Raw genomic sequence first — 14974 nt, 5'->3', positions numbered from 1 at the left:
CTGTTTACTGTCTATGCGCATGCGTCTGAAGACTGAAAGGAGGAGACTCGATATTTTTTGTATAGGCCATCAAAAAGTATTAATTTTTACGTTAAAACGATAATTTTTAACTTTAGATAAGTGTTATTTTCGCAAAGTTCATACTTTCAACAATGCAACAAAAATTGAGAACGCGCTAGGAAAATTGTCATTTCATGATTTTTCCGCAAAATGAGCTGTAGTGTCTCTTTAAGGAGGTACTCTACATCGTCATAATGGCTGACTTCCTTTAAAAACATGGAGGAAAAAATCAATATCAGCAATATTTGACTTTTTCTTTTCAATTTGAATATCAAGCCGAGTAGCTCAGTAGGTTAGCATACCGATGGCTGAACTGTAGGTCGCATGTTCGAGACTTCCGGTTTGCTAATGACAAGGGGTGTATTTTGACTGTTCGAATACAACTGATTGTGTTTACTGTGTATAGTGAACCACTTGACTGTGTCTTCCATAGGAAGACTCAATGTATATACTTTTGTTTATTTTGCTTGTTTTGTGTATATTGTGCTGAAATAAGACAGTGTGAATAGTGATACGAATACGAGTGTGGATGGCTGCCACGTCAGGCGGTCGCCATTTTAGCGGATCCAAGAATTTGTTTGCTGACAGAAAATATTGTCGAGAAAATACTCTATTTGTGAATGTTAAAGATAATTCTTCAGTTAAACCTGAGAAAATTATCGAATTCATCCATGGCAACTGTGGCGTTGGTAGTCTACTGGCTTGTGTACCAAAATCAGGGAATTTGTACGAAATAACATTAGATGGGAAAGCCCCCCTACAGTACCTCTTAGAAGGGATAAAAATAGGCAAAAACACTTTCGAATGTCATGAAGTAGTACCTAGCTCGATTGTGGTTAGTTTCATGCACCTGCCTGCTTATATCGATGACAATGAAATTGAGATGACATTAATATCTATGGGAGTTGAACTTTTATCACCGATCAACAGAAGATACTATCCAGGTACGACAATAGCGGACGGCACGCGTTATGCAAAAGTGAGACTACCAGACAACATGACCTCGTTTCCCTACACAATAAAATTCCAAAAAGAGTACTACAGGTGTATCCATAATGGTCAATTAAAAGTGTGTTCGTTGTGCTATTCGAGTGAACATCTTTTCAGGGCATGTCCAGAATTCACCTGTTTTAAATGCAAGAAACAGGGACACTATGCAAAAGCATGTAAATCTACCAGATGTAAACAGTGTGAGGAATGGGAACACAGATGTTCGTGCCGGGTGAGTGACCACGGAGACAACGAAATGAGTGAAGGTGAAATAGATGCATGTGAGGTGAATAACGAGGACGACAATGATGTACACAGCGACGGAGACGCGGAGGCACCAGAAGGGGACCAGGAAATCGGCGAGCCGATAAAACAGGCCAAAGAAGATGAACAATGTGTAGAGAAAAAAGACACAGATGAAACAGGGACCAGTGATCAGAATGAAAATAGTGATAACAAAGAAAAGGAAGAAACAACAACTGAAAACGAACCACCGGATATTACCGATACCGAAATGTGCGATTGTGAAGAGTCTTCAACCGTAGAATCGGACCTTGATACAGAAGTGACAGTGAAAAACGCCAAGAAGAGGAAAAGTAAAGTGAAAAATAAGAGCAAAGCAAAGAAGAACAAATAAAATGGAAAGCATCATTAACTTTTTCATTTTTACAATGGTTTTTATAACCTCGTGGAATTGTAACGGATTGTGTGACGTTGATAAAATGAAAATGGTATTTAGCTTATTTGATGATAGAAAATATGACATTGTAGCTTTACAGGAAACCCATTGGAAAGACAATTTTATTAACAATTATAAACACTTATGGAATGGTATTATATATTATGATAGTACAAATATGTCCTCCAAAGGTGTAGCATTTTTAGTTAAGAATAATATCAAAACAAACATAGAAAAGGTAAAATGGTTTGATGGAAGGTATTTACATATCAAATACAAAGAAAATGATAACAATTATGACATAATAAATGTATATGCGCCAAATGATGTAAAAGAAAGGGTACTGTTTTTTTAATAATATTATGAAAATAATGCCACGTTCTACAAGTTTAATTATTATGGGAGATTTTAATAATACTCTTGCAGACATAGATAGGTGTGGGAAAACTGCACACACGTATGACCAGAGTTACAAAGCGTTGACAGATATGATGAATGAACACAATGTGTTTGATGTTTGGAGAAAAAGAAATGAAAGGAAAAAGATTTTTTCAAGAAAAGTTATTAGAGAAAATTTGCTTGTACAAAGTAGAATTGATTTTATCTTGATCACAAAAATTCTATGTGTTTATGTTAGAAATATTTCTTACGTGGATGACTCGATGATTGTTATGAATTTCAATACAGATGTGTCTGAAAGAGGTCCAGGTGTTTGGATACATAACAATTTACTTTTGAATGACGAATATTATGTAAACAAAGTTCAAGAAGTAATTGAAAACGAAAAACAGTGCATATTATTTGAGCAATCAATTTTGGTATGGTGGGATAATCTAAAGTACAAAATCAAAAAATTGTCACAAAGTCATGGTCAGAATAGAGCAAGAGAAAGAAACGGAGTATTACAGAATTCAAAATAGTTTACAAAGATTGTCAGAAAGAATTGCTGATGGTGACAGTATTAATATTAAAAATTATGAAAAGTTGAAAACAGATCTTAGTGAATTTGAAAATGAAAAATGTAGAGGTGCTATACTAAGATCTAAAGCACAGTGGGCCAATGAATCGGATAAGTGTACGAAATTTTTCTTGAATTTAGAAAAGAGTAGACAAGAATGAAATACTATTAAAGAATTAGTGGATGAGAGTGGAAAAGTTACGGAAAATGCAGATTCCATTTTAAATCTGCAATATGATTTTTATTCCAAATTGTATTCATGTGTAACTATTGATTGTGATAGTAAAAACCAGTTGTTATCATTAGTTAATACAAAGCTTGATGTGAATGATGCAGAATTGTGTGATAAGTACATTGATGTTAATGAAATAGAACAAGCTGTGAAAGAAATGGACTGTTGAATTTTATAGGAAGTTTTTACCTCATTTGAAAACTATATTGTACAAATTATTTTTAGAAATAGAAAAGCAAGAAACATTGTCACATTCTATGAGGATGAGTAACATAACGTTATTATACAAGAAGAAAGGTGATAAGAGGTTGTTAAAAAACTGGATACCAATTAGTCTTTTAAATGTTGACTACAAAATAATCGCAAGAATAATGTCAAATAGACTCAAACAGGTGTTACCAAATGTTATTTCTAATGATCAAACATGTTGTATTGTTGGAAGAGATATTGCAGATACTTTAGTAAGCATAAGATATATCATAGAAATGGATTAAATGGAAGGCTATATCGTAAAAATTGACCAAGAAAAGGCATTTGATAGAGTTAGTCATGAATATTTATTAGATGTGTTACAAGTATATGGTTTTGGAGATTATTTTAGAAAATGGGTTAAATATTTTATACAGATATCTATAGCAGTGTTAAAAACAATGGTCATTTGACAAAATATTTTCCAGTTCGAAACTGTTAGACAAGGTTGTCTAATATCTGCTTTGTTATATGTGTTATGTTCAGAACCTTTGAATTGTGCAATTAAATGTAACAAATTTATTAGAGGAATAGATATTCCTATGTGTGATAAAACAGCATTAGTTTTTCAACATGCAGATGATACAACGATCTCAGTATGTGATAAAAAGTCTATTTTTGAAATAATGAATGTTTTTGAATTATATGGAAAAGTGTCTGGTGCCAGAATCAATGTACAAAAATCTGAAGTTATGTGTATAGGGACAGGAAAATTGTTACTAGATGATAAAAAAAAACTTCTCAATATAACAGAAACAAATGTCATGAAAGTTCTTGGAGTTTATTTTGGTAAAAACAAATTGGAATGTGAAAATCTGAACTGGAGAAGCAAAGTTCAAAATATCAAGCAAGTTCTTAATATGTGGAGACAAAGATTGTTGACAATATACGGAAGAGTTAATGTTATTAATACATTACTTATGTCTAAATTATGGTATTCTTTGTCTGTAATTTCTATTCCATTATGGGCTAGAGATTCGATTCAGAAAGAATGTATTAATTTTCTTTGGAGTTATGGTACACATTTAGTGTCATATAAGACAATTGTCGGAGAAAAAGAAAATGGAGGTTTAAAAATGGATGATATTTATTTGAAATTGCTTTCTTTTCGATTAAAATTTTGAGCTAAGTGTCTTTGCACAAGAAAACATCTTGCATGGAACTATTTTTTTAGCTATTTTTTATCAAGAATATGTGATTTGAAAGGAGGAGTGGAAATGTTTTTACTACAGTTGAACAAAAAAGATTTACAATGTTTACCTTTGTTCTATACAGAAATGTGTAGTGCTTGGTATGCTGTGAAGGATAATATTGAGTACAATGAAAGTACAAATGATGTGTTTAATTACTGTTTGTTTTTTAATCCCAAAATTGTCAATCAAAACAAGACACTATTGTGGAAACATTTCATAAAAGCGGGGATCACACATATCAGAGACATTTCATATGAAGTGATACCTGGATTTTTACCTGCATCTTTTATTGTAGAAATGATACATGAATGTGATACTGAAATTAGTGCAACACGCATCAAAAATTATTACTCAACATTATTATCGATTATTCCAAAAGAATGGGAAAATGTTATTCAGAACAATGTTTATAAAAAAGAAGCATGTTTACCAATTTTTTCACTTTGTGTCAAAAATACAAAGTATGATTTTTCTTCATGCACTATAAAAATATTTTACAAATTGTTGATTCAAAAAGTGTTTAATCCTCCAAAGTCAAACCAATATTGGTCAGAGAAATTTAAAACAAAAGATGCTTGATAATAGATGGATTGTACTTAAAGAAAGTGGAAAACCTCCTGATGTTGTGGAGCTTGATTTTAAAAATTTTCACAATGCAATTTTTACGTATGAAAAAATTTTTAAAATTGGTAAAACAGATTCAAACAAATGTCCACTTTGTTCGGTAGAACGTGAAGATTTAATACATATGTTTGTATATTGTACAGAAATACAAGATTTCAAAAGCAATTTTATTATATATCATTTGGAAACATTGTTGAAAGATTGTGAAAATAGTGTATACAATGTTTTAGATTTTGATGAAATATTTATGACTGCTTTTCCAAATGTTATGAAAAATGTTAACACATTTTTTGTTAATTTTTTCTGTCATTATGTAGAATCAACTATTGTTGCAAACTAACAAAAGAATACATTTGACAAGTTTTTGCAAATATTTGCTTAGACATTATATTTATTACAATTATCATTATTTGTGTATTAAGAAAAACAACAGAAAGATGTTTTTAAAAAAGTTGTTGAGGAACAATCCGCTATTGAAAGAAACAGATGGGATATTACTGTTTATCTTTTAACATGATTTTATTGTAAAATGTTAAACCAGATCTGAAACTGTGATATTCATTGTGATGACGGTTGTGGTGTAAATTGTATGTTGATCAATAAAAGATAAAAACAACAAGAGGCCCATGGGCCACATCGCTCACCTGAGTCACCTTGGTCCATATCAGAAGACTTTCTATATATATTTGCATGTAAAACCGTAGTCCTTATCATGGCCCCAATCTACCCCTGGAGGCCATAGTTTTCGCAAACTTGAATCTACACTATGTCAGAAATTTTTCTTGTAAATGTGAACTTCTTTGGCCCAATGGTTCACGAGAAGAAGATATTTGAAGATTTTTCCTATATATTTGTATGTAAAACTTTGATCCCCCCTTGTGGCCCCATCCTACCCCCAGGGGCCATGATTTGAACAAACTTGAATCTGCACTATATCAGAAAGCTTTCATGTAAATATCAGCTTTTCTGGCTCAGTGGTTCTTGAGAAGAAGATTTTTTTTAAAAAATTCCTATATATTTGTATGTAAAACTTTGATCCCCTATTGTGGCCCCATCCTACAACAGGGGGCCATGATTTGAACAAACTTAGCTCTGCTCTATGTTAGGAAGCTGTTCATGTGAATATCAGCTTTTCAGACTCAGTGGTTCTTGAGAAGAAGATTCTAAAAGAATGTCCCTATATATTTGTATGAAAAACTTTGATCCCCCCTTGTAGCCCCATCCTACCCCAGGGGCCATGATTTGAACAAACTTGAATCTGCACTATGTCAGAAAGCTTTCATGTAAATATTAGCTTTTCTGGCTTAGTGGTTCTTGAGAAGAAGATTTTTAAAGATTTTTCATATATATTTGTATGTAAAACTTTGATCCCCCAGGGGCCAGGATTTTAACAATTTAGAATCTGTACTATATATCAGAAAGCTTTCATATAAATCTCAGCTTTTCTGGCTTAGTGGTTCTGGGAAGAAGATTTTTAAAGATTTTTTCTATATATTTGTATGTAAAACTTTGACCCCCTATTGTGGCCCCATCCGACCCCCGGGGGCCATGATCTTAGCAATTTATAATCTGCACTATATCAGGAAGCTTTCATATAAATCTCAGCTTTTCTGGTTCAGTGGTTCTTGAGAAGAAGATTTTAAAAGATTATTCCTATAAATTTGTATGTAAAACTTTGATGCCCCCCTTGAGGCCCCATTCAATCCCCGGGGTCCATGATTTTAACGAACTTGAATCTGCACTATATCAAAAAAAAAAACAAACAAACAAAACGAAAAAAAAACAGAAAAAAAAACAAAAACAACTTTGACCCCTTATTGTGGCCCCATCCGACCCCTGGGGGCCATGATTTTAACAATTTAGAATCTGCATTATATGAGGAAGCTTTCATATAAATCTCAGCTATTCTGGCTCAGTGGTTCTTGAGAAGAAGATTTTTAAAGATTTTCCCTATATATTTGTATGTAAAACTTTGGTCCCCTATTGTGGCCCCATCCGACCCCCGGGGGCCATGATTTTAACAATTTAGAATCTGCATTATATAAGGAAGCTTTCATATAAATCTCAGCTTTTCTGGCTCAGTGGTTCTTGAGAAGAAGATTTTTAAAGATTTTCCCTATATATTTGTATGTAAAAATTTGACCCCCTATTGTGGCCCCATCCGACCCCCGGGGGCCATGATTTTAACAATTTAGAATTTGCATTATATAAGGAAGCTTTCATATAAATCTCAGCTTTTCTGGCTCAGTGGTTCTTGAGAAGAAGATTTTTAAAGATTTTCCCTATATATTTGTATGTAAAACTTTGACCCCCTATTGTGGCCCCATCCGACCCCCGGGGGCCATGATTTTAACAATTTAGAATTTGCACTACCTAATAAAGCTTATCTATAAATTTCATCTTTTCTGGCCCAGTGGTTCTTGAGAAGAAGATTTTTTAATGACCCTACCCTATTTTTACCTTTTCTTGATTATCTCCCCTTGGAAGGTGGCCTGGCCCTTTATTTTAACAATTTAGAATTCCCTTTCCCTATGGATGTTTTGTGCCAACTTTGGTTGAAATTGGCCCAGTGGTTGTTGAGAAGAAGTTGAAAATGTGAAAAGTTTACAGACGGACAGACGGACGGACAGACGGACGGACGGACGCCGGAGTACGGGTGATCAGAAAAGCTCACTTGAGCTTTCAGCTCAGGTGAGCTAAAAACAAAAGCATACCGATGGCTGAACTGTAGGTCGTATGTTCGAGTCCAGCAGGGGTTTTAAATTTTTTTCCAGATTATCTTCTACTAAAACTGTATTTTTTGACAAAATAAAGTAAATTTGAAATTTTTCAACTTCAAAATATAGTACATATCCTCCACTTTTCATCTACGTCAAAATTTCTCTGGTTTAGCATACCTCCTTAACACAATTAAATATTTCTAGTGTTTGGCACATCTCATTTTGCTTTATACACGCTATTTTCTATTAAGGTAGCTCATTACATTAGATTTTTATTTAATGGCTCGTTAAAGCACCTCTTATGAAGTATGATTTCACCATCTAAAGAGTGATGCAAGCTCTCAATTATTTTATATGAATTTTTTGTGATTTTTCACGGAATGATTAAAAAGGTGTTTTGTTTGCAAATAAGAGATTCTGGAGTCCAAATTTCGCTGTAATTTGGTGTATGATATGAATATCTAATAAAACATGCCTAAAACATTCAGATTTAAACGTTAATATTTTTAAGAAAAAAAATATTTATGAAAATTGAAAACGTTATTTGTTAATATTTGTTTAAATCTACGGATAAAATCCTCAAAAAACATGTCAGTTAGAAAAGAGATATATCGAAGAAATATATTATAAAAAGACATTGAAACGAAATAACCAAATTCAGATATAATCACTATATTCAAACGAGAGGAAAAAAAGTACTGATCCCAATTAAAATTGATAGAAATTACTAAAATAATCATAGTGTTGCTAATTGTATGCACTGTTCATCAAGATATTAGTTTCCTCTATAAAGTCGTTTAATTTGTAAACCATTTTACATCAAGGGATCGCGCCGGTAGGTGAGAAAGTTTCCCAGTTTACTTTCGGAAGGTCGGTGGTCTCTTCCCAGGTACATTGTATCTGTGTTAATAAAAACTGGGCGCCACCAGATAACTGAAAAATTGTTGAGTGTGGCGGAAAACATCAATCAATCAATCTATCAATACATCAAGGGAATATAGTTTTCTTATTACAATGTTCTCTATGACTACTTTATATATATATATATGTGTGTGTGTATATATATATATATATATATATAAGCACTAAAGTTCCAACAACACCCGATACCTCAAAGTGTCGGATCCACAACATGGATACAAGGTCAAATTTTTTTTGGATCAGCTCTTTGGACGAATAAGGCATGTCCTAATTCGCTCCACTTTTAACATTGATTGGCAAGCCTTAAGACCAAAAAACATGTAGTCTGCGTTGTAAATACGTTTGTAGATTAGTGTAGTTGTAGTGCTAGATGTATTTATATGTAGTTTTTTTTATTATGCTCTGTTGATATTGGCCACATTACGTAATTCTTTTCGTTTGTCCTGAAGAAGGGACGAGTCGTCCCGAAAATTTGACAATCTGGTTGTTCGTGTCGTTGGTTATTTTAGTGCTTTATATATATATATAATTCCAATCGGTCTTGTTTCAAATTTAAAAAATCGTAATATTTCTGAATTTTGACCATTTCATTTCAATTTCTTTTTAAAATGTATTTCTCTGATATATCTATTTCCTAAATTGACATGTTTTTAAAAGATTTTATCCGTAGATTTTAAAAATATTAGCAAATAACATTTTCAAAAATATTTTTTATTTACAAAATTAGAACGTCCATCTGAGTCGTTAAGGCATGTTTTATTAGATATTCATATTATGCATCAAATCACAGCGAAATTTGGACTCTAGAGTATCTTATTTGCAAACAAGCACCTTTTTTTATCATTCCGGGATATAAATCACAAAAAATTCATATAAAATGATTAAGATTTTGATGGTGAAATTATATTTCGCAAGAGGTGTTTTAACGAGCCATTAAATAAAACTTTAGTGTAATGAGCTACCTTAAACAGTCTAATGTAAACAAAAACATGGCACGAACCTTGTTTACAACTAAAGAATTGCGAGTGCTGTATCTCGCTTATAACTCAACAATTGATATTCAAATTTTGGTTAACCATTAGAAATACTTTAGTCAAGCATTGTAAACAATAAAAATGGAAAACAAAATTCCAAAATTTTCAGCTCCAATCGTGTCCATGCCCCCTTTAAAGTCAATATCAAATGCATATAATTTTGTATACTTTGGAAACATGCGATTTGTCCTTTACGAATGATTAGTTGATCTTTTAAAAATGAAGAAATAATTTCAAAGATAACCTAAACAAAACACAAATACTTTCCCCCAAACTTTTCCCTCATATTGTCTAGATGGGATTGGAAGTAAATTGGGGATACATCCATAATGCATGGTCACCTTTGCATCAAGTCGGACCCTCAATATATATCTTAATGTACATATTGCCAGTTAAATGAGTCGATTGATCATAAATTCCACAATCTTTATATGCATGAATATAATATTTTGTCACAATGCGCTGAAGTACAAAGGCTGATTTCATCAGATAAAATCATCTCTTACCTATTTGCCTCTGCCCTAGATCCCGAATTCCTGCCACAGGAATAGGGAATATCAGTCTAGGCTACATGCTCTAAAGACTTTATAATCATGCCTAAAGTATCGCTCGTAATGACTATATGGACGCTTTGTCTGCTTCATATCCTTACGTAGATTCTTAAAGGTTGCATCATTTTGAATCTCTTAGGCCATGAGGCGCAGTGACCATGAAATCCTCTTACAGATTGATTGATTGATTGCTGTTTTCCGCCACACTATACAATTTTTCAGTTGTCTGGTGGCGCCCAGTTTCCTCTTACAGTGTACATGTATCTCGAAATTTTCATATATATATTTACTCGCTTTTGAAGGGCTGTTGGAAACTAGCTTGTATGCAATGCCGTGTGTGACGAGATTTAAATTTTTAGGTCAACAATAGCTATATTTAAAACACTTGAAAGATTACCCAAAAGAAATTGATTTAGAACACATCTAGGTAAAATGTGATGAAGTTGGATATTGTCAATTTATAAGATAAGAGTCCTACATTTTTAGGTACGTTTTAAGCATAAGAGTTTTAAATGCAGTTTACTTTACCGTACTAACTCAAATAAATCAGACAGTATCACTCCTGCAAGTCTGACTAAAATGGCCTTTAAACTTCCAAACATTTAGAAATTAAGGTATCACGCCTACAAATCTGATTAATTTTCGAAATGTTTTAAATTAGTTATTTGTTTATATATTGCTTTACGTCACATTTGAGAATTTTTAGCTTATGTATTGGCATCTTGTAAATAAAACAAAATCCGACTTTCCCTAAGCATTTCCCCATACGTTTCTAATTAATAAAATGATCTCTAACTTCATATGAGAAGCCAATAAAAGACACGTGGTGTCAAACCTGATGAAAGCTTGAAATAAATCGGGTAAAAGTTATGGTTTAACTGTGGTCCACAAAAAAAAAGACCATACAAGTTAATATTACATTAATGACAATGGGCGCGTACGTGTGCCATCATATAGTTTCTGTGAGAGAGAGAGACAGAGAGAGAGAGAGAGAGAGAGAGAGAGAGAGAGAGAGAGAGAGACTCTTACATTCAAAATCAAAATACAACTTACATTCAATATACATGTATATCGCCATTGCAGATTTTACAGCCTTTACTAGATCCAAGTTATTGCGTATGAAAATAAACTTCCTGGTTTGTATTTCCTTATATTTACACTAAGTGCATCGCGACTATAAATAAAGTAAACTTAATATGAAGTGTAGCATGTCTTTTTATTACTCCGAAACACATATATCAACCTTATAACTATTAGTGCAAGACACCTTCGTCAGTTATGCAATCATCAATATATTTCATTCACAAAGTTGATTTACCATATTTTGTCGTAAACTGCAAACATCTTGATAAGAGGCAGAGGCATGTTCATGATTCACATACATGTTTCAGTGCATTAGAATTTATTTCCGGGTCAAAATAGTCTTTTTATCTCTAAAATGTTTGTTGATGATTTGTGGCAGTAACAAGTTTGCAACACATATTCATTAATCGTATTTAGTGTTTGCCATAAAAGGATTCAATAAACCTATTGAATACGTAAATATTGAAGAACAGGTTAAAATGTGTGTACAGGTAAGACCATTCATTGGAGCCCAGACATGTAGTACGAGATAGTATGGGGGGGAAATCAATAAAACTCTACTGACATCTTAAATAGATAAAGCTGTAAGAAACAGATGACAAAGTATGTCATATTTCTTTCATGTCCTCTGTTTTACTCTGCTGATGGCGAAGATTTAAAGTGCAGACTGACCATTAGGGGCCCTGCTACACTGAAAATGTACATGTACATTTAGACCCCATATGCATTTGCCACACCTGACTGGTTTTTTACATGTAGTTTAACTCAAGCAGTGCGCATCTACTGAATATGGAAAACACATGAAATGTAAAATCTCATGCACATGCCCACAAGTACAATAAAATTATCAAAAAATAACTATAATATTCAAAATATTTGGATGATTTAGTAGAAATGGTGTAGTAATTTATTTTCGCCTTTTTTAAATACATGTTTGCATGTGCGTGCAGGCACTTGCATTAAGCATGTCAAAAATATGTAGCATACGTGTTATTAGGATCAGCTGATAGAATGAAATATTTAGAAACCATAAAATGCAGATATATAAGAACTGAAAACAATGGTAGTCACGCTAAGAAAACATCGAACACGGACCAGCGATACTACTTACTGGTGCAAATGAGAGGAGATGCGCACTATGTGTCGACAATAATTATTCTCTTTATTCCTTTTGCTGAAAACATTGACAAAGTACAATGATAACAGACAGTAAACCATTATACAGACTGCAACACACTTATCGGCACGATCAGCGAAATTCAATCAGGGGGAAATTAACTAAAGTAGAATATTTTTTCTTGTAGTAGACTACTGACTGATGGTATACAGTTTACTGTTTGGAGTACGTGTGGTGCACAGAGATGATCGAAAACTTAATAATATGACTGGATATACATCTAGGTGTGTTTCAAGAGGTCAGAGAGGGGAAGGCTTCGTGGTAATTTTACAACAGGAAAATGTTCATTGATATGAATATAAGCTTGCCAGCATTCATAAGCTTGATAAAGAAGGAAGTTGTCCCTTGCAGTATTACTAAAGGTCATAGGAGACGATTTTCTAAAAAAAAAAAAAAAAAAAAAAAAAAAAAAAATTCCACGAAAATTTGTTCTTCTTTAATTATTTAACATATATAAATAAGTCATTCAAAAAAAATCGTAAGGTAACAGACGCTGCAGACCGTCAAAATAGTAAGATGACTTATCTCCCTTGCATGATGACGTCAAAAGAGACCAGCCTGACGCAAATGTGTATTTGTTTATACTAACATATATTACATCAAGTAATGTATCATGTTACGTACATTGTCCAAGCTCATACTATTACTGTATATTATGTGTGAACCCTATGAAACCATATTTGCACATATGCACTCATTATAAATATGACATGTTGATCGTACCAATGCACCGTCCCGTGGTATCTTTAGCATTACAGTGGAGTTAATCATATGTACTTATACTACCTTTACTGTTATTATATGCAGTGTTGTTATGTACATGTATATATATATATATATTTAAGAAATAAGGTATCATTTAAAAATATTTATTTACCCGAAGGGCTTTATGGAAAATTTGATCATGTACCAACCCGTATTTATATCCCGATAAATATTTTAAAATGATATCTTATTACTTATATTTACATTTTTGGTCGGTAACATTGCTGAATTGTGTTAACAACACGTTTCCATACATTTCAAATTGTTGACGTCCACAACGAAACGTCATAGATGTTCAAAATGACGACAACACAAAACAAAGTTCTATAAAATGAAGAACTGTTTTAATTATTAAGACGCTAGAAAGCAAGTATATCAACATATACTTATACATTAACTCGGGAGTATATAATGGAAAACTCTTCCATGTGTCTAATTTTAGGGGGTGGGGGAATTATGATTTAAACGGGGATGCACAGTGTTACACTTAGAGTTGTGATGCGCTTTGACTTTTGAAAAGTGAAGACGTTGAAGACCGACTTTGAAAGATATTCTGTGGATATTACGGAGTTAACAGAAGACTGAGATGGAGGAACATGAAGAACAGGTCGGCAGTCGTCAGGTGTAGGCAAATTATTTATAGACAGGACAGCTCGACAGAGGACGCAGCTCAGATGAATCTCCGGAAAGAACTGAACATCGCAGAGAATGTGGAACTGCACGAAGGTAAGGGACGGTTTGGATTTGGATATGTAATTATTGATAGATGAGCTCACTGAACGCTTCTTCTGACTCGATAATTTTTTGTAATAGGTTGTTAACGACGCCTCGCTTCGATGTCCCGACATAAACTTGGAAACCGACATCAAGCACTATGGCTGCTGTGGCACGGAAGCAGTGTGGTGTGTAGGTCTTAATGCACTTTGACGACTTATCGGCCATACATCCTGTGAACGACCTTTTTGCTAAAGCCTAATGTCATCGTCTAGCAGTAGGTACAATTCCGCATCACCGATGACCAAGGTGAAGTAGCAGACGAAATTTTAGACATACATTAGGCCTAGTAGGCTAGTAACTAAAGACATTGTTTACAGTTATGATTTTATCAATTATTGATGAAAGTCCACTGCTTGGAATACAAATAAAACCGTAAATACATTTTGTGGTGTTGATTTCATCTATTGAAAGATTTCTGTAGTAAGTGAGAGCGATTGCTAGATGTGTATTGCCTTAGTAAAAGTAGTACCTGTTACCTACTTTTAAGAAATGTTCATACGCACAGCCGTGACCTCTGTTGACCCCGTAGTAGATTTATCCAGAAATAAATACGTATTGCTTGTAATAGTGTTATGTAGGAGAAAACAGTTGCAAATGTAAATATATATATATATATATATATATATATAATATAAAGCACAGAAATAGCAATGAACTCTTAAATGAACATAACTGCCCTAAGTGAAGAAATATTTAATATAAAGCACAGAAAAATTCACTATACTCGGATACCCACTTCCGCCCCTACCCGGGGTTGAACTCACGACCTGCGGAACCAAATATCCTAGCAGCGTGTAACCAACGCGCTAGACCGCTCGACCATCTAGGTAAGTCTAAAAAAAACTTCCTTTCGATGACGATGGAATTCTCGCCACGCTGTCACACGCTACACGGTCATTGAGAATGGAAATGGAATACAGTTATTTAACGTACATTTTAAGAGGATCATAAATGATACACA

General features: G+C 33.4%; 1 protein-coding gene across 1 annotated transcript in view; it reads right to left on the bottom strand.

Moving 5' to 3' along the window:
* The window catches only part of LOC125653146 (uncharacterized), a 120462-nt gene extending 108978 nt beyond the window's left edge, over positions 1-11484 (bottom strand). Inside the window, exon 1 of the mRNA XM_056145741.1 lies at positions 11265-11484. Coding sequence (XP_056001716.1) covers positions 11265-11289 — 25 coding nt within the window. The 5' untranslated portion in view covers positions 11290-11484. The remainder of the gene's footprint in view (positions 1-11264) is intronic.
* Between the last annotated feature and the right edge of the window lie 3490 nt (positions 11485-14974).

The sequence above is a fragment of the Ostrea edulis genome, chromosome 7 (genome assembly GCF_947568905.1).
Source record: "Ostrea edulis chromosome 7, xbOstEdul1.1, whole genome shotgun sequence".
NCBI lineage: Eukaryota > Metazoa > Mollusca > Bivalvia > Ostreida > Ostreidae > Ostrea > Ostrea edulis.
The sequence above is the reverse complement of the archived record's forward strand: the minus strand, read 5'-3'. Positions and strand labels throughout refer to the sequence as shown.